Source organism: Dipodomys ordii, unplaced genomic scaffold (assembly GCF_000151885.1).
Source record: "Dipodomys ordii isolate 6190 unplaced genomic scaffold, Dord_2.0 Scaffold99, whole genome shotgun sequence".
NCBI classification, from domain to species: domain Eukaryota; kingdom Metazoa; phylum Chordata; class Mammalia; order Rodentia; family Heteromyidae; genus Dipodomys; species Dipodomys ordii.
The window spans coordinates 1,522,101-1,543,355 of NW_012267315.1; the positions used below are offsets into that span (position 1 = coordinate 1,522,101).

The window sequence follows — 21,255 nt, forward strand, 5'->3', positions numbered from 1 at the left end:
TATCCCATCCCTCTCAACGTCCCCCACACACCCCTAACATTATAAGGTTCATTTCCAACATAGTGTCTTGTGAGTATCATTGTTGCAATGGATCATCCTGTGTCTTTGTTTCAGCATTTTGTTATTATCCTTCTCCTCTCCAAATGTATATACAAGATGCAAGATACCAAAATCAAATACCGTGAAAACATAGGAGGAAGAACATAGAAATAAAGAAACAAAGAAAAAACAAAAAAATCACATAGTACATATGACCATATAAGATGATGCTACCATGAAATGAAGCCCACGATATGGACACAAAAGGTTCTTCTTTGTTGTTGTTGTTTTTAATGTACTAATTTTTCTTAGTTTATAGAAGACATGTGCTATAGTTCTGTTCTATCTTGGTAAATGTTCCACAAGATGTTGAGGAAAATATGTATATTGCTGTTGTGGGGTTGATTTACAGTAATGTTGAGTTCAGCTGTACCTTTACTGCCTGCTGGACCTATCATGTACTAAATGTTGTACTCTTCTTATTCCTCAAAGATTTTCCTTATTTTTGAAGATGTCCCTCATATTAATAGCATAAATCTACCTTTTTTTGATTGCTATTCTTTGAAGAATAATTTCACTGGATTCAAGCTTTTGTATCCAGGCTTTCTTCAACCATTCCCTCCTTACTCACCAGGCATTTAACAAAAAGTAATTCTTACCTTTATTTTTCTTTAGCTAGAGTGACATTTCTGTCTTCTTCCAAGTATGTCTCTTTTTTTCTTAGCCTTTTTCAGTTAGGACAAAGTGTGTCTACATCTAAAAATTTTGTAATCTATGTTGCTTGATATTATTCAGACCTCATACAACTATGGTGTTTGTCATTAATTTTAGAAAAAAATTCTACATTATTATAGCAAATATTTTTCCACTCCCTACTCATTTTTTTCTTACTAATAGTCCAATTTTGCAGGTATATTTGATCTATTATTATCCCACAGTCTTGGATTCTGGTTTTTTTTTAATAGTCCTTTAGCTGGCACCAGTGGCTCACATCTCTAATCCTAGCTCTTAAGGAGGCTGAGATCTGAAGATCCTGATTTGGAACCAGCCCAAGAGGAAAATCCATGAGAATCTTCTCTCCAGTTAACCACCAAAAAAAAGCTAGCAGTAGAACTGTGGCTCACGTAATAATAGAGCACTAACTTTGAGCAAAAATGGCACAGGCACTGATTTAGAGCCCCAGCCAGGACTTGTAAAAACATGGTTTTTTTGCATTCTACTTTGGAAAATTTCCACTGATATATAACTTCATATTCATTGGTTTTTTTCTTTGCCTCGTTCCAATCCAGTTGATTGGCTATCAGTTATATCTTTGATTTTTATTGGTGTTCTTTATTTCTGTAACTTACCTTTTAGCCTTTCTTGGTGTTTCTGTCTGTCTATATTACCCATCTGGTCTTGCATGCAATACATGTTTATTCTCCTAGAGCCCTTGACATATTAATCATAGTTGTTTTGACTTTCTTGCCTGCATTCAAACATCTGTTATACCTGACTCTAGTTCTTAATGCTTGCTTTGCCTCTTCATATTATTTCTTCTGGTTACTTCCTGACTTTTAGTATACTGTGATAACTAGCATACTTATATCACTAGCATATAGTGATTTTTTTTGAAAGTCTGACATAAGTTTGGATATTAGGGAATGAGATAGATATGCTTGTAATGTGAATTTCTAATGTTAATTTGACTACAAGTTGAGCTGTGTTAATTTTTTGTAGTAGCTATATCTTTTAGGGGCTTCCAAATCATGTGATGTCCTTGCTTCTATATTCTTTGTTGCTCTAATCTATCTCTGTGCACTCCTCTTGTATCTCTTTCTGATGTGTTCAGTGCTATTGGACTGGGACCCCTTGGTTTGATAGTAAAGTATCAAAGAAGAGGAAGCATTCTATAATATTATGACTATATTGGGGTAATTTATTGGGGCTGTAATCCTGGGATGTGACCTACCAGTCCTTCCCCCCACCCACTCCTGTGACTTCAATGAGATAGGAAAGTTAGACAGGTATGGAACTGGTAATTGCCCTCCCTTCCAGGTCAGATATGACTCTGAAAAAAATTCCTTCACTGGATTCAATTCTTCTATGGAGATTACTATGGGCATGTGGACAAATGGTTCCTTTTTCACTCGCTTTGCCCAAAACATAAGGAGCTTTTTCTATGATTGTCATTATAAGATGACAGGGTTCTTAGAAGTCAAGCCCATGAAAGCCCCAACCCCAGGCAATTCATGAAAGTTACATTTCAGTCAGCGGTTCTAGTTCTTTGACCCCAAATAGGCCTGTCTCAGCTCTGTAGTCTCACTGTCTCCCCAAATTTCAGGGAAGTCTACCTTATGACTTAGAATCTCAAATGAATCTCAGGAAAGTTGTTGTCCACTTGACTTTTTTTCTTTTAAGGATAAAAGTGGCAGCTTTCTTCCTTGTGACATGTTGAAGCCAACACCAGAAAGTATACTTCTTTTCATCATGATCTTTATTTTCCTTACTTCAACATCAGGACAAGTCCACTGCAGGTGGTGCATTACATAAAGATTCTACATATATCACAAAGACACATCATCCTTAGACCTGAAACTTTGAAACTACTGCACGAGAGTAAGATAAACATTAGAACTTATAGGAATAAGCAGAAACTACTTGAATAGAGTCTCAGATGTGGACACAACAGATAGGAGAGAGACTCGACAAGTGGGACTACATCAAAATAAAAAGTTTCTGCACAGCTAAAGACACAGTTACTAAACTAAAATGGTAGCCAGCCAACTTGGAAAAGATCTTTACCAGAAATATAACAGAGAAAGGCCTAATATCCAATATATACAAGGAGCTCAAGAAACTAACCTTTACCAAACCTAATAAACCAATCACTAAATGGGAAATGGTGCTAAAGAGAGACCTCTCAGAAGAAGAGATAAGAATGGTAAAGAAACACATGAGGAAATGTTCATCAACCCTGGCCATAAAGGAAATGCAAATCAAAACAATTCTGAAATTCCATCTTTAAGATTGGACAACACTGTAAATTGGAACAACAACAAATGTTTGTGGGGATATGGGGATAAACAAATCCTATTGCATTGTTGGTGGGGATGTAAACTTACACAACCGTTCTGAAAAGCAGCCTGGAGGTTCCTCAAAAAGTTAAACCTAGACCTTCCCTATGACCCAGCCATACCACTCCTGAAAATCATGAGCCAGGGTATGATGAGGACACCTATGCATCCATGTTCATTGCTGCACTATTCACCAGAGCCAAGATATGGAAACAACCCAGATGCTCCACAATAAATGAGGCACCTACATACAATGAAATTCTACACAGCAATTACTAAGATTAATATTATGTCACTTGCAAGGAAATTCACCAAAATTTGTAAGGGAAATCACACACAGTCAGACCAAAAGTGGATACTGTTAGGAGAGACTCACAAAGTCACAACCCCTAAGTTCCTCTTTATATTTATATAAAATAATATACATACTGAAACAAACTCCAAGATGTGAAAACAAAAGACTTTTTTTAGTTTTTAGTTTTTGATGATATTGTCTTCTTTACCTTAGGGAGGGTATGTTCACGTGTATATCTTTAGGAAGGTGAGGGGAAGGCAAAGAACTCAAGAGAAAAAGTAAAAAAGTACAGCAGTAGAGCACTCTGGACACTGATAAAAGTAAACTACACAACTCATGGGTGGAGATGGAAGGGAGGGACTGGAAGAGAGGGAGGCAACAGAAAACACTGTATGAAAAGAATACTCATTACCTTACTCTTATAATTGTAATCCCTCTGTACATCACCTCTATAATAACAATAATGTAAATTTTTAAAAAGACAAAAGTATAAGGATTCATGAACTGCCTTGCTAAATAGCAACTCCTTTGTATAACTACTTAAAGATAATAAAATTCTACTTAAAGATAATAAAATGTTTTAAAGAATGGTACATAAAAGAAAAGGAAAAATCAGTAATTTCTTTCTTACCCTTCCTGAGTAGAAAGTGATTAATCTCCAGAAATGAGGTAGTAGACACAATTAAATTATTCATTTGAGTAGCTATTGCAGCAGGTACATTCCCAAGAGGCTGGGTAATGAGAGTGAGTATGTATTGCATCAGACTCTCCCTGGAAATAAATGCTATTGCTCCTTTCTTCTTTTTATGGAGCTAATCAGTGAACTGGAGATGTGATTTTCATTTTTCTAACAAAAAAATGACCATTGAGCAGACTTTCATTATCTTTGTTTATTCTACTGATCTAGAAATTGTCTATTTATATATTTTACTTATTATATTTTACTATACTTTTAAATTTTTATTTTATTGTCAAGGTATTCAGAGGGCTTACAGTTTCCTATGTAAGATAGTGAGTACATTTATTGTCAAACTTGTTACCCCTCCCTCATCTTCCACTTTCCCTCTCCCCAGTCCTCCCACAAGTTATACAGTTCATTTCCAACATAGTGTCTTGTGAGTATCGATGTTGCTTTGATTTGCCTTTTGTCTTTTGTCTCGCCATTTTGTTGTTCCCCTTCTCTTTCCTAATTCAGAAAATGTACATACAATACCACGGTACAGAATCAAATACAGTGACAACAGGAGATAAACCAAAGGAACAAAACACAAAAGAAAAAGATCACATAGTACATTGTAAACAACAACAGAGTTGGGTGCTGGTGTCTCACACCTATAATTCTATCTACTCAAGAAGTTGAGATCTGAGGATCACTGTTCGAGGCCAGCCCAGTCAGGAAAGTCTGAGAGACTTTTATCTCTAATTAACTACCAGAAAACTGGAAGTGGCACTGTGGTTCAAGTGGTAGAGCACTTGCCTTGAGCTAAAGAGCTTAGGGACAGTGTCTAGGTCCAGAGTTTAAGCCCTATGACCAACAACAACAACAACAAAATCCAAACAAACAAAAAAACAAAGATAAACCTCTCATTTCCATATCTTGGAGTTCATTTCATTTAGCATCATCTTATTTAGTCATATTACATAGCTATTAAGCTATGCTATTCATCTGCTAGGACTATCCCAGACATATACTAACTATTATAAACAAGGGAAAGCATGGGATATGTGTTTCTTTGGGTCTGGCTTACTTCACTTAATATGATTTTTTTTTCCAGGCAGAACTAAGGAAGTAGAAAAACCTTCCATGTTCCAGGATTGCCAAAAGCTATCTACAAATTCAATGCAATATCCATCAATATCCTAGCGTCATTCTTTAATGAAATAGAAGAAATGGGGCTGGGAAGGTGGCTCAGTGGTAGAGCGCTTGCCTTGCATGCTCGAGGCCCTGGGTTTGATTCCTCAGTACCACATAAGCAAAAAGAAAAAAGCCGGAAGTGGTGCTGTGGCTCAAGTGGTAGAGCACTAGCCTTGAGCTGAAGAGCTGAGGGACAGCACCCAGGCCCAGAGATCAGGCCCCACGACTGGAACCCCCCCCCCAAAAAAAAAGAAATAGAAGAAGTAATCTAAAAATTCAAATAATAAAAGACCCTGAATAGCAAAAATAATCCTTAACACAAAGAACAGTGCTGGAGGAATATCAATACCAAACTTCAAACTCTATTACAAAGCTATAGTAATACAAAACCAGCTTGATACTGCCAAAAGAACAGAAGATCAATGAATAGAATGGAAGACCCAGAAAAGAATCTGTAGACCTATGGCTACCTAATCTTTGAAAAGGGAGCCAAAAAAATAGGATGAAAGAAAAATAACCTCTTCAACAAATGGTGCTGGCAAAATTGGTTAATTGTAGAAAACTAAGGTTAGATCCTTATATGTTACCTTACGCCAGAATCAATTCCAAATGGATCAAAGACCTCGAGGTAAAAGCAGATACCCTGAAAACTTTACTATACTTTTGATTTCAAGATATTTTGTTAATTCACAGGCAATGTGAGAAATTGTATAGTGACTCCATGTACTTCCTACAATGGTAAAGTCTTGTAGAACCAAAGAACAGTACCACAACTGAGATACTGACCGTCATATTGTCCAGGCTAAAATCATTTCCATCATTACAAGGATGCCCATTTGTAGTCACATTTGCCTTCCCTTATCTCCCTTCCTTCTGTAACCCTGACAACCACTAACCAGTTCTCTAGTTCTGAAAATTTTAATCCCCAAAACATTGTATATAAATGGATTAAAGTAACATTAATCTTTTGGAAATGGCTTATATGGACCAACAAAACCATCTCATAGAATGAAGGATTCCTTTGATTTAGATACTCAAATGCTGAAGGACTCAGGTTTTTTTTATGTTTGAAGTTATTACAAATAAAAATGCTATAAACATACATGTGAAGGTTTTGTGAGAACATGCATCTTCATTTTTCTGGGATAAGTACCTGAGAGTAAAATTAGTAGGTCCTATTACAGTGGTAACATTCTTGTTGTGGTTTTGTTTGCCTGGTACTGCGGCTTGATCTTAAAGCCTCAAGTTCTCACTTTTTTTTAAAACTCACAGATGATGCTCTACCACTTCAGGTACATCTTCATTTCTGGCAATTTTCTGGTTAATAAGAATCTCTCAGATGTATCTTCCCCTCCTAGCTTTAAACCACAATTCTCAGAGTTCAGCTTCCTTTAAGTAGCTAGGATTATATGTGTGAGCCACCTATGCCTGGCTTGAAATTAGTTTTAAGAAAAGTTATTATTGTCTACAATAACTATCATCTTACATTTCTACCAATATTGTATATGTGATCTAGTTTTTCCTTATTCTCATCAGCATGGAGTGTTGTCATTGTTTATTCTTCATTTTTTGGCAGCACTGGGCTTTGAACTCAGACCCTTGTACTTAGTGAGCAAATGCTCTACCACATGAGCCATACCTCTAGAACTTTCTGCCTTAGTTTTATCTTTCAGATAAGGTCTCTCAACATCTCTGCCAAGAACCAGCATGAGCTTTTGCTCCTCCTTCTCCTGCCTCTGGCCCAGCTGGTGTTACAGGCATGCACCATTACTTCTGAGGTATTTTTGAGACAAGATCCTCCAAACTTTTGGCTCAAATCACAGTCCTACCACATCTGTCTCCTACATAACTGGGGTTAAATTGAACTATCATGCTTAGTTATTGACATTACTTTTTAGTAGAATCATTTTGATAGGTGTATAAAAATATCTCAGTGTCATCTGAATTATCATTTTGCAAATGATTTGATGATGTTAAATATCTTTGCATGTGTTCATTTGCTTCAGTGAAGCAGAAGTAAATACAAAAATTCTTCATGCATGTTGCCCATATTCTGATTTGATTTATGCCTTCCTTCCTTCTTTCCTCCTTCGTCCCTCCCTCCCTTCCTCTCTCCCTCCTCTCTCTCTCCTTTGTGCTGGTCCTGGTGCTTAAACTCAGGGCCTGGGCACTCTCCCTGAGCTTGTTTCTTTTGCTCAAGGCTAGAACTCTACCACTTGAGCACCACTTCTGGCTTTTTTCTGAGTAGTTTGTTGGAGAGAAGAGGCTCCCCAACTTTCTTGCCCCGGCTAGCTTCAAACCACAATCCTCAAATCTCAACCCCCCTGAATAACTAAGATTGCAGGCACAAACTTAGCACCCAGCTTCTTTCTTTTTTAAGTTTTTGAGGGGTTCTTGAAGAAAATTCTAAATAGGTGTGGTCAGTGATTTTCTTTATAACCTCTGTTTATGCCTTTAACAAATATTTTCACAAAATAAAATTTTTAGTTTTGGAGAAATCTGACTTAACTAATGTTTTCTTCTATATTTGCCTCTCTCTTATTGTGATGTCTTTCAATCCCTTTGTGATTTATTATGCTGAGGCCTTTTTTATTGCTGTTGTCTTCATTTTATAGCAATTTTTGATAACGTCCCAGGCACCACATTACATATATCTGACTTTCAGCCTGTGGTAGTGTTATTTTAACAATGCAATAAAATTTAAAGAAATAACTATACCTTCTTTTATTTTCCCCTGCTCACTCCACACTTGTCTTAAATGTTTCCTTTACATACATCTAAAACCACATCACTGCACAGTCAAACACAGTTAAAGCCAATAGAATGACAGTCTAATATATTGAACCCCATTGAACCTCAATTCTCCTTACTGTGTCTTTCTTCTCTCTTCATGTCTCAGATTTCTCTCTGACCATAGTTTTTCTGTTAGGACTTCCTCCTGCCATTTGGGATGATTGTCTACTTGATTTCCCTTCATCTGGGAATGCCTTGATACCCCTTTGTTTCCTACGGATATTTTCACCGTCACAGAACTTTAAGTTAATGGTTATGATCTTTTAGCACTTAAAACATGTACCACTTTTTTCAGGCCTCCAGACTTTCCAATGAGAAAACTTGTTTTCATTTTTCTTTGTCCTAGATGTGGCATCATTTTTCTCTGGCTGTTTTCAAATGGTTTTTAACTGTCTTTTATTTTCATAAACTTACCTACAGCATATCTTGGCATGAATCTTATTGAAGTCCTCCTTTGTGGTACTCTCAGCCTTTTAAATCTGTGGAGTTATTATACCTCTTGCTAAATCTGACAAGTTTTCTCCTATTATTAAGTACTTTTTAGTCCCACCCGATTTCCCTTCTCTTTTGGGGACTTTGATGATGTGAATGTTAATCTTTGTTGGTGTTTTACAGCATCTGGAGGCATTGTCCATTTTGTTTCTCTCTATTTTCCATCTGTTACTCAGATTGGATATTTATTTATTTATTTATTTATTTATTTATTTATTTATTTTTGTCAGTCATGGGGCTTGAACTCTGGGCCTGGGCACTGTCCCTCAGCTCTTCAGCTCAAGGCTAGCACTCTAACACTTGAGCCACAGCACCACTTCCAGTTTTCTAGTGTTTTATTGGAGATAAGAGTCTTATGGACTTTCCTGCCCAGGCTGGCATTGAACTATGATCCTCAGATCTCAGCCTCCTGAGCAGCAGGATTACAGGTGTTAGCCACCGCCACCCAGTGTTCAGATTGGGTAATTTTAACTGTTGCAATGTCCTGGTTTCTTAATCTTCCTCTGTCATTTCTGACCAAAAGTTTCCTTTTGGTTGTTCTTTCAAAATCCTTGGAGTTCAGAAGGCTAAATCATAAAAGTCTACTTGGATGCTGGTAATTCTGGTTTGTATTTGAGCATGTTTTCAGCATTTTGTTATACTGTCTTAAAACTTTTGTCAGATAATTCTAACATATCTGTTGTCTTGGTATGAGTATTTATCAGAAAATTTTCACATTCTTTTTTTTTAAATCTTCCAAGTTCTTGATATAGAGTAACTTTTATTGAAACATGGACATTTATGTGTCATTTCGTGAGACTCTGAATCTAATTTTAATCTCTCTTAACAGCTGGCTCTCTGACACTGCTCTTGCAGGAGAAGGGGAGGATCATCATTTTGCTGCCAGGTGGACATTAACTTCAAGATTCACCAAGGGAAGGAGGTCTATGTTACTGCAAGGTGAGGATGGATGGAAAATCTACTCCTGACAAGGGGTCTACTGACACTATGGATAGGTCTTATTGCCAGCTGACAGGAATTAGAGTCCTAGATCCCTGTGGGGGGTTTTCTTGTTGTGTCTGTCTTTAAAGCACTTCTTTATTCCTTAGTGAATACAGAAATAGAACCACAATAATGAATGTAAGAATATCAACACCATCCAGTATTGAAAATTAAAAAAAAAACTGGAACCTTACTTCATGCTTACACATTAGCACCAAAAGTCAGGCTCGAGAATATTCTTTATATTTATGATAAACTATTTATGATAAACAAAGCTAGAAAAAAAACTTACAGTCCACCAACAAATGTGCATTAATTAGATCTTAGTAGCTTCATATAATAGAATTCTATACAACAGGAAAGGACAATATACATAACCAGCAACATAAGTTTTCATCAATTTTAAAATAATCTTTCCATGTTTCACTTTTAATGTAGTTTTTGTTAAAAAAAATCAAAGTATGTTTCCTGAAATAAGTTAGGGAGAGGAAATGTACCACATTGCAATATGTTTATGCAATTTAAAACACACTCTTACATGCTAATTAACTCCACAGTTTTCAAATATCATACATCTTTAAGATTTTTTTTTTAAACATGATGGTGGGTATTAGGAAAGGAAGAAATTTCAAGTAAGTATTGATGAGAAGTTAGAGACCAGTAATTAAGTAAGTTAAGAATGAGAAGGAGGATTGCAAGGGCTGAAGTTAATGACATTACATGAATAACTCATGCCTGGACTCTATTACTATTACCTCCAAAGTAATAATTACCAAGAAAAGAAGTGCCATCGCAGCCAACCAGCACCAAATATAAGTAACAATGTATCTGAAAACATCACCAAGGACCCTGAAGAGTAGCTACATACCCTTTACCATATTCTTTGAGGATCCCTTTCTTCTCAACATCTCTTCACTCTGTCTTCATACTTGTCCCCAATCCTTCGTTTCTCACAAAAAATGAATGTCCTTCTGGGTCTCTGACTATATATTTCTTAATATTTGAAGAACAAAGTATGGAATGTAGCATGTCTCAGTAACTTTGATAGATTAACCAGTGAATAAAACAAGAATTACACTTATATACATATCTATACTTGATTTTTGTTAACTGTCTTAAGGTAAATTCTCACTCCTTGCTCCATGACCACACAGGAAGTAAGAATAACAGAGTCAGGTGACTCACTAAATAACTGAGTTGAAGAAAATAAAATAACAAAATAAAGCCAGGTGCACCTGTAACCCTTGCTACTGAGAGATTTAAATCAGGAACACTGTAGTTTGACACCAGCTCAGACAGCAAAACCCTATGAGACTCCATTTCAACAGAAGAAGTTGAGTGTAGTATCACAAGTATGACATCCTAGCTAAAAAATAGATGCTTCTGTGGTCCAGCTGCATTACAAATGAGACAACAAGTAAAACTCTATCTCAAAAATAGCCAACACACACACACACACACACACACACACAAAGGCTGGAGGTTTGGCTTAGCAGTAGAGCTCCTATCCAGAAAACATAAAGCTTTGTTTTCAAAATCCCAATACTTCCAAAAAATAATTAATAAAACGAAGTAAATGGTAAAATAAGACAGAATTTTACTTAAAATCTTGGTGTTCACCTCATATATGAGCAGCTGTAATTGTAGACTAAGGAACTTCCCTAAAGTACTGAATGATATGGTTTGTAGATTTTGGCATGTTGGCAGCTAACATTCTGAGAGGAAAGAAGACACAAATTTACAGTCAAAAGCCACAACCAAAGGTCTGCACATCTGATAAACTATCTGATATACTGCACATCTGAGCAACTACCCTTAACTGTTGAAAAGAAAAAAATCTTTTTTGGGGGGGAGGTGTGGGGGTAAACTCTGCAAGAGAAAAAGCAGATGAAACATAGGTATGCTTCCTAAAGGCAGGCTTTGTAGGTACATTTTACTTAGCTATGAAGAGAAGAAAGTTGGCATTTAAGGCTTAAAACCCTGAGTCATCTTTTCCAGGCCAGTTGTCAAGTGCCTGATGGATGGGTCCTGACTGCCAAGTAGGCAGTTGGAGGAACTTAGTGGGGCTCATGAGGCAGAAAGACAAAGCAATCTGTAACCCCATCCTGGAAAACACAGTACTATAGTGAGAATTGTGGAAATTCATTTGCTCTCAGCAAGGTGCTACCAGTGTTGGGAAGATATTTCAAAATGAATGCAAGGCTTTATGGAATAAAAACAACAACAACAACTGTTTGTGGTTCTTTTGCTTTTCTTTTTCTTTCTTTCTTTCCTTTTTTTTGGTTTATTCCCTTCTGTTTCTGTTTTTTATTTCTGTACCCCTTGTCTTGTATATAAGTTTATCTGATTTGGAGAGGGGAAGGAGAAGCACAGAAATGGTGGGACAAAGGGTGAACCAATTCAGCAGTGAAACCCACTAGACACGATGTTGGAAATGAACTATACAACTTTGTGGGAAGGGAAATCGGAGGGGTGAAAAATGAGAGAGACTGAGGGAGGAGGGTGAGTAAGTACACTGTTAAGAAGGAAATGTACTCATTACTGAATCATGTAACTGTAATCCCTCTGCACATCACGTTTACAATAAAAAAGGTTTTTAAACAGAGAGAGGGAGAATAAAGGAAGAAAAGTAAAAAACAAAAAAAGAAAAGAAAAGAAAAAGAAAACAACTTTGAGTGGTATGCACACAATGCAGTTCCTTAGGCTCAATCAAGGTTCGACAAATAAAAACACCAGGAAATGGGAACTTAAAAAGGCTAAGATGAGGTCCAAAGGTGAGTAGACAAATGAGGAGAAGTAGGGAGGAGAATGAAGTTAAAAAAAAAATCAATGCATAGCTTACAAAAATTACGAAAAGTGAGGGAAAGGGTGCGTTTGGAGGGATGGGTGAGAATGTTGGAAGAGGTTATACTGATCAAGACCAGTTGTGTTCATAAACTACTTGGTTGAATGGCAACACCTTTGTACAGATAAATATATCATATTTAATATCTTAATAATATTTATATATATTATATATAGAGAAAGAGAGAACAGCAACTTTTATCTGTTTGCCAGTATTTCTACTGTTTGTTTTAAAAGTCAACTTCTAGAGATAATCCTTTAAGACAGATGCAGTTGAAGCAGGGGCTGGTGGCTCATGCCTATAATCCTAGCTACTGAGGAGGCTGAGAGATGAGGATTGTGGTTCAAAGCCAGCCCAGGCAAGAAAGGCTGTGAGACTCTTTATTTGCAACAAACTACCCAGAAAGAGCCAGAAGTGGTGCTGTGGCTCGGGTAATAGTATGCTAACCTTGAGCAAAAGAAGCTCAGGGACAGCACCCAAGCCTTCAGTTCAAGCCCCAGGACTGACAAAAAAAAAGATGCAGTTGAATAGCCACAACCCTTGACAGGTGGTAAATGCACCCCTGATGTGAGTACTTAGGTCTCAAAACCCCATATACATACAAATCTGATCTTGACTTAAGGTGAACCAGAGCTGACTGTGCCTGTGTGTCTCTCAGAACTCTAAATTCTGACTCTTTTTTTTTAACTGTGTGGCCTATTTAACCCTTTAGTTATGCTTTTCTTCCTCCAGTACCAGTTACAGTTCATGCATAGTGTTTCTTCCAGACAGACCGAGAGCCCATGGACTTTTATAAAACTCACTTAACAGTTACTCAAAGAATTTCTGGAGCTCCAAATGTTCCCTCTTATCAAGCATCTCCTGTGTGATCAGCAGATTTTACTCCCAAAGATACGAGACAGTGGCTTCTTAACAGTAAATCTGAAGGATCCTGCACAAGCAGACCTCAGTGTTGTTCCCAACACACTTGCACCCCAGAGTCTTTCCTTCCCTGTACACTTCCAGAAAAATCCTAGTCGCTCTGAATTCCATTCACTCCTTCCCAATTATTTCCACTTGGTGTGTCCCTCCCTCATGTTCCATGAAGGACTCTTTTTTTTTCTTTTTTGCCATTGCTAGGACTTGAACTCAGGGTCTGGACACTGTCCCTGAGTTTCTTTTGCTCAAGGCTAGCACTCTACCTCTGGAACCACAGCACCACTTCTGACTTTTTCTGAGTAGCTTGTTAGAGATAAGAGTCTCCCAGCCTTTTCCTGCCTGGGCTGGCTTCATACTGATATCCTCTGATCTCAGCCTCCTGAGTAGCTAGGATTATAGGTGTGAGCCATGGGTACCCAGTCATGTAGGACTCTCAGATGACTGTGGTCAGACCTTGTTGTGGAAAGCCTGAGGCTCAGAGACTGAAGGTGTGGGCAAGAATCTCATGAAAAAGGCATAAATTCTGTCTAATTTTATTGCCTCACATACCAAAAGGGTCTCATTGTACTTCTCTTGCCACATTATTCTTCAGGAATAAAGAGATAATGAGTATTTTTGTTTTGGATTTTGATTTTTGCGTTTTGAACTCCAGAGTCCATGTGCACTCTACCATTTAAGCCATGTACCCAGCCCTCTATGCTTTAGTTACTTTTTCACAAAGGGTCTCTTGCTTTTGTCCAGGCAGGCATCCACAGTGGTCTTACCTATCCTTCCCTCGTGAATGGAATTAGAAGCAGGAACCACAACATCCAGCCTGTTCTTTGAAATAGGCTTTAAGTAATTTCTTTTCTTGCTGGATTGACCTTAACCCATACTGTGTGAAGCACAATGGCTTTATCTTGCTAAGTTTTGGTAAAGCTTGATAGAACAACATATACAGAATGTCTGTCTGTAATATATTAGAGATCCAACACATATCAGGTATCACTATTATCAAAAATAAAATTTCCAAACCCTGTAACTTTCTGATTATCTCATTATCTATAATGAGTCTGCTTTACTGGGTATTAAAAAAACCTTCCCTTCCTTGAGACCCTCTCTGTTTGCCAGTTCTCCATCCTTCAGACATTCTGATCATCTTTCACATTTTTTTTCTTGCTGGTCTTCTGTGTACTGAAAGCAGCCTGAGTATCTTTCTACCAGAGATGATTGTGGAAGAAGTCAAGGTCTTTAGAATAAAATCCAGTGTCTGTGTCTAAACTCCTAGCAGAGTGATGTGACAAGATGGGAAACATTTCACACTCATGTCCAGCCATGTTTTCTACAAAAGGTGGTACAGATGGGCTGTAGGAGGCCTTTACAAGCCAATGGACAAGTAAATGAACCAGAAGCACTGACTTCCAGGTCAAGTGAGTGGCATTAGCTTCCTATATACCCCAACACTTGTTGCTGACTTGGTGTTTATCTGTAGCTAGAATGAAATGGACCTTGGAAGGAATCTATAGGAATTGCCTGATTCTGCAATAGATTTGAGACTGAGGATAATTATTTGCAACCTTTTGCTCCAGAATTGACTAGCCTGAAGTAGAAATGAGACCACGCCGGCAGCTATCCTATTATACTGTCATCCCAGCTTCCTCCCATGTAGATCCTGTTGTCCTCTGTGAAGTCTTATCCTGATATGGCTGGTATGCAAGGGGGGCCTCACAGATAGCCATGAAAGCTGAATCCATCACAGAGATATCAGTGCCTCCTCAGGTGACACAAAGAGTCACTGTGGGTCTACCAGCTTCACTGAGCATCAGCACATAGAGACAGGGGATTGTCATGTCCATGGTCCTCCAAACATGGCTACTGATACATCAATGCCCTTCTGGACTCACTCCAGGAATGGCTTTCAGGACAAATGGAAGAGCCTCATCTCTCATCTTCTCATGGCCATCTAGATCCATAAACAGTAATGTCTGTGACCAAATCTATGCTTCAAATGTGTCTCCTTCCAATTTGGCAGTGAGAAATGGATGGCCTGGCCTGGGAAACTGATTTCCCTCTAGCTGACTTTTAAAGTCAACTTGTTCCCACTGTTAGGATCAGTAACAACTTAGTTTAAGTTCCTCCTTTAACACAATGAAAGAGCACCCTCATCTGCACATACTTTACCTTCTCCTTCTGGCCATATATATATATATATATATATATATGATATAAATAAGAGTTCACCTTAGTGTTCCAGTTAAGGTTGAGATTAAGATTAGGGTTAGGAAAAGGGTTAGATTTTGAGTGAAACAAACTTATTTTAGGAAGTAGGAGTCCAATATAAATTAGGATCAATGTAAACTGGAGTAATTTTTTACTACTAGGTTCTATGTCTAATATATATAAGTATTAGGATTAGAGATCAGATTAGCCTTAGGATCAGGAAACAGGAAAGGTTTAGGTTAAAACTAACTAAGTAAAAGAGGCGTAAAATTAGGAGGAATGCAAACTAGAGTAATTTTTGTTACTTTTAGGATTTGGGCACAACCAGAACTAGGTTTAGAATTGAAATGTCAGCCATGGTTAGGGTTAAAAAAAATTAGGAAAAGTGTAAAATGTAGTGCAAAACTGCACCTTAATTTAAGAAATATGAGTTGAATCAAAGTTAGGATGATTGAAAATAATTCTATTTGTATTTTTTATTCAGGTATAATTAGATTTAGTGCATTGTAGGTTCCAGTTTGTGTTTACATTTACTATTAGGAAATGGTAAATTTCCTAATAGAGTCAAACTGAAATTAAAATTTGGAATTATAGCCATGTGCTGGTAGCTCACACCTATAATCCTAACTACTCAGGAGGCTTGAGATCTGAGGATCATAGTTCAAAGGCTACCCAGGCAGGAAAGTCTTATCTCCAATTATTCACAGAAAATGCCAGAGATGGCACTGTGGTAGAATGCTAGTCTTGAGCAAAAAGGAGCTCAGGGATAGTGCCCAGGGCCAGGGTTAAGGCCCCAAGACTGGCACTAAATAAAAATAAAAATTAGAATTACAATTTGAGTAAAAGGATGAATGAAAAATTGTGTATTTGTGTTAATGTTAACATTTAGGTATAATTAGGGTTAGGGTCTTATAAGGGATGGCTTAGGACTGGGTTTAGAAAAATGTATTGTTGGGGCTGGGAAGGTGGTAGAGTGCTTGCCTTGCATGCCTGAGGCCCTGGGTTCGATTCCTCAGTACAACATAAGCAAAAAGAAAAAAGCCAGAAGTGGTGTTGTGGCTCAAGTGGTAGAGCACTAGCCTTGAGCTGAAGAGCTGAGGGACAGCGCCCAGGCCTAGAGTTCAGGCCCACGATCGGACCCCCCAAAAAAAGAAAAATGTATTGTTTAGGGTAAAACTAACTTAAAGAATTTTGAGTCTAGTAAAAGATGGGATGAATGAGATGAACATGATATCTGTGTTATTATTAGGATTGGGATATAATTAGAATTGGGTTATAGTTAGTTTTCCAGGCAGAGTTAAGTTTAGGGTTAGGTTAGAAATGGGTGAAGATTAAGGTCAATCTGAAACAGAATTTTAGAAGTATAGGTCAAGTCAAAGTTAAAATGAATGAAAACTAAGATTCCATTATAATTAGAGTTAGGGTTAGACTCTAGTCGCGTTATGTTTAGAGTTGGGAAAAAGGTAAGGTAAAACTGTAACTTATATTAAGAATTATGAGTCAAGTAAAAGTTAGGATGACTGAAAACTAGAATATTTATTGTACTATTAGTATCTGAGTATAATTAGAACCAGGTGTAGAGTTAGGGTTCTTACATAACTAAGGCCTAAAGATAAGTGATTTATCTTAAGTGGCATTGGTGATCACTCACCAAAACTGGAATTTCCAAGAGACCTGGAATTTCACCTCCTCATCTGCACATACTTTACCTTCTCCTTCTGGCCATACTCACTGGTGTCCTGTTCTTTTCCTTCTTGCACTCTGCTAAAGATGTGTGCATGAGTGTGTGTGATTTGATTAATCTGCCACTCTCACTGGACTCAAGATGCAGGAGAATAGGTTTAAAATGTTTGATTCCTGCCGCATCTGTTTAAAGCATGAAGTAGATGAAGACAAAGATATACTGACAGTGCTACTGGGGACCTTTTATTGCTGTAGTGACTTCAGTTGTTGGGATTCTGTTGTTGGAAATCAGCATTTGTTGTCACCTGTTTTCTTGATGTCTGCTGTTCTAACTGGGGTGAATTGGGATCTTAGTGTGGCTTTGGCTTGCCTTTCCTTAGTGGCTAAGGATGTTGAATATTTCATGTATCTGTTAGCCATTTGGACTTCTGAGAATTGTCTGTTCGATTCATTGGCCCATTTATCACCTGGGTTATTTCTGCATTTTCTGGTAAAAGTTTTCTTCTATTCTGTGGGTTGTCTCTTGAGTTGAGTAATTGTTTGTTTTGATGTGCAAAAACTTTTAAATTTGATGTAGTCTGAGTCATACATTGTTGTTCTTACTTGCTAGGCTTCTGAAGGCATCTGTGCTTCCAAATATGATTGTCTATGTCTGTGTCTTCCAAAGTTTGCTCTATATTTTCCTGTAGTAGTTATAAGGTCTTAAGTCTTTGGTCCAGCTTGAGTCAAAGATGGGGAGTTAGTTTCAGTCTTCTGCACACAGATAACCAGTTTCATGCTATCATTTGTTAAAGAGTCTGGCTTTTCTCCAATATATTCTTTTTTAAAATTTTATATGTTTTTTATTGTAAAAATACTGTACAGAGGGGTTACAGTTACATGAGTAAGGTAATGAGTACATATCCTATGGAGCACTGTTGCCTCCTCCTTTGTTTTTCCCCTACCATTCCTTCCTTTCCCACCTCCCCAGTTACTTCTTCCCTGTCCCCAATATAGTCTCGTCTTCTTTGTCAAAGGCAAGGTGGTTGTGTGGTTGTAGTTGCATGGCTTTATTTCTAGATCTTATGTTCTGTTATATTGGTGTTTGTGTCTGCTTTTGTACCCATACAATGCTGTTTTTGTTGCTGAGGCTCTGTAATTTGAAGTTCTGTATTTTAATACATCCAGCATTACTATGTTTTTTGATACCTCCAGTGTTACTTTTTTTTCACAAGGAGAAAGGAGTCCCTTCCTATACATAGTTGGTGGCAACTAGCATAACCACTATGAAAGTCAGTATAGAGGTGCCTCTAAAACTAAAAATTTACCTACCTTAGCACCTACTTCCATAATGCTCTCTGGACAAAGGGAAGGAAATCAATATATGAGAAAGATACCTGGATGCCTGTGATTTTCACAGCGCTGTTCACAATAGCCTAACTATGGAATTGGCCCAGATGCCCAATAAACTATGCACTGATAAAGAAAATCTGGTGTATATATGTACCATGCAACATTACTCAACTGAAATGATGTCTTTTGCAAGAAAATGAATGGCTCTGGAGATCATTATAGTGCACACAGTAACTCAAGCCCCAAATGCCAAGGACTGCATGTTTCCATTCATTTGTCCTGTGTAGTTCTAAAATGACAATGACAACAATAGTCATAGTAATGTGTCATGAGTATTAAAGAAGATTGTCTAGGAAAGTACCAGAAAGATGAGGTGGGAAGGAGGAATACTGAGGAATAAAGATGATTGAAGGAGAGAGTGAGAAAGAGAGACAGACAGAGGACATAGTGAAACCCACCAAATATTGTTTGAAAAAGAGAGGGAGGTATGGAAGGAATGAGAATTTGATGAAGTGAGTAAATTTGTTCCAAGTGTACTATACACACAAGTATAACCCCTTTATATTACAACTGATAGAACTGAAAAATAAAGGTACTCAAAAACAAAAATAAAATAAAGGCTTATGTTTTTTCCAGCTTTTAATATTTTTGTATATAATTTCATTGTGAAGACACTGTACAGAGGGGTTACAGTTATGTGAGTAAGGTAATTATTACATTTCCTATCAAACAAAGGAGGAGGTAACAATGCTTGAAAGGCTTGTGTTTTGAGGAAAAAAAGGCTATGGATATTTGAGTTGGTAGACGTAGCCAGGAATATGAGAGTCATTAGGGAATTCAGACTAGCACTCTGAATTATTATTGCCAAATGGCAAATAATAGGCTACCACCAGACAGGAGCTTGCAACTGAGGTCTGAGATAAAAGAAATCATAACTTCTTCCCCAAGGTGTGATCTGGCAAGGATAAAGGAAAAGGTGTGTAATTGGCAGGGTCCCAGTAAAAAGAAGGAAGGAGGAAGGAAGGAAGGAGGAAAAATATAGTCTTTGTTATTTTTTTAATTAAAGAATTTTAAGATAACCACAGCATTGAGCCAAGTGCAAATCTCTTACCCAAGTTGCACACCCAGAAATCAGGTCTTGCAAACATTTATACTCCATCAAACCTCGAATGGAATTTTCTATTAGAAAATTGGCAAAAAAAAAAAAAGAAGAAGAAAAAAAGAAAAAGAAAAAAAATTGGCGAGGGAGTTTTGCACTAATGGGGGAGGGGAACGCATCTTGCCACACAGTGGGACTAAATAGTAACGAGGGGGAAGGCAGCCCTGCTCAGCGAGATACCCCGAGGAGCAGGTGCTCCTATTCTATCTGTGCTACCTTAGATCAAAGCTCCATGGGGAAAATCCTATTGCGTACGAGTCAGGGATTCCCTTCTCCTGCTGTCTAATACTGAACCCCACTAGCAGCTTAGTTAAGTCACATCTGATTTGTTATTTTTTTTAACCAGGCATGAAGCAGTTGTATCGGTGGTCCCTCCAGGCCGTGCCATTCAAGGGTTTTCTATCCTTTCAGGTTTGGTTTGGATTTTCACTTCTCCAACTAAACACTCCCAACCCAGAGCGAGTGGGCGATGCCCGGTGCCCACCCGCCCCGTCTCCTCGCGTGGCCGCGCAGCCCCGCCCCAAGCCGCTGCGGGTCTCCTGCCTCTCCCTCCCGCCTGTGAAGGGTGGCAGTCACACTGTGCGATCTCCCCCCCCCCGTACGGTGGCCGTGGGCGGGGCGGGACAGGCTCTGTCCCCGCCCGTGGAGGCACTGGGGAGGTGGGCAGGGCCCAGGGAGGTGGGCAGGGCCCGGGCCGGGAAGGCAGAGGGGCGCACGCCGCCGGCACGCACCCGCACCCGGTAGCATGGATGTCCCCAAGACCCGGAGCTGAGGGGCGCGCCGGGGACCGGGGGGAGCGAGCTCAGAGGAAGGTGAGCCTGCTATTCCTCAGGGGGAGGGTCTCCACACCGTTCCGCGTGGCCACGATGATCCCTCCCAGCGGCACCCGAGAGGACAGCGTGGACGGACTGCCCCGGGAGGCGGCACCGAGCACGGAGCAGCCGCCCTCTCCTGCGTCCACCAGCAGCCTGGAGTCCAAGGTACACGCGCGCGCACGCTTAGCCCAGGGCAGAGCCCAGGTGCTCTCTCCCTGTCCCTGCCACCTCTCCTCCTCCGACCTGGCGCTGGCACGGGGGAGCTAGAAGGTGTCCCTAGCTTTCCCTTGAGACTTGAAGCGTCCGGCAGGACCCATTGCCTACCCTGCTGTTGGACTGGTCCCGGTGGCCCCAAGGCTTTGCGCCACGCTTCTACCCTAGGTGTGCCTGCCAGTCCCGGTGACTCCTGGTTTCTTGGGGCTGACAGGAGGTTTGGCTGTCCTGTGCTTGCAACCTGCTTGTGTGTCCTGAGCTCCTGTTCTGTATGAGGTGGGTAAGGAAAGGGGAAGGATGGAGACAGTCCAGAGACACTCGCAGACAAGCCTGGGCCCACCCTGGGCCAGCAATGGGGTGTCCTATCTGAAGGGTCTCAGAGACCTCATGCCTAACATCATATCCCAATAGTTGAAAATATGCGTTTATATATGCTTGGCAAAGAAAAGCACTGCGTCTGCGAGAAAAGTTGGTGTTCCTCTTGTGGAAGTTAATACTCTTTAGAACTTAACGCTTGCCTTTAAAAGAATCACGCTAACACACTCACACATGCACACACACACACACACACACACACACA

At 39.0% G+C, this 21,255-nt stretch overlaps 1 protein-coding gene and 1 long non-coding RNA gene across 3 annotated transcripts in view; one reads left to right on the top strand and one right to left on the bottom strand.

Annotated features, from left to right (window-relative positions):
* LOC105993716 overlaps positions 1–21,255 on the bottom strand; it is a 44,551-nt gene that overhangs the window by 8,053 nt on the left and 15,243 nt on the right. The gene's annotated exons all lie outside the window — the stretch shown is intronic.
* Positions 20,479–21,255, top strand: part of Stac (SH3 and cysteine rich domain) — a 132,290-nt gene continuing 131,513 nt past the window's right edge. Inside the window, exon 1 of one of the 2 annotated variants that reach the window (XM_013027055.1) lies at positions 20,479–20,627. In XM_013027055.1, the coding sequence (XP_012882509.1) occupies positions 20,514–20,627 (114 nt within the window). In that variant the 5' untranslated portion in view covers positions 20,479–20,513. The remainder of the gene's footprint in view (positions 20,628–21,255) is intronic. The other variant, XM_013027056.1, reaches the window with a different exon arrangement.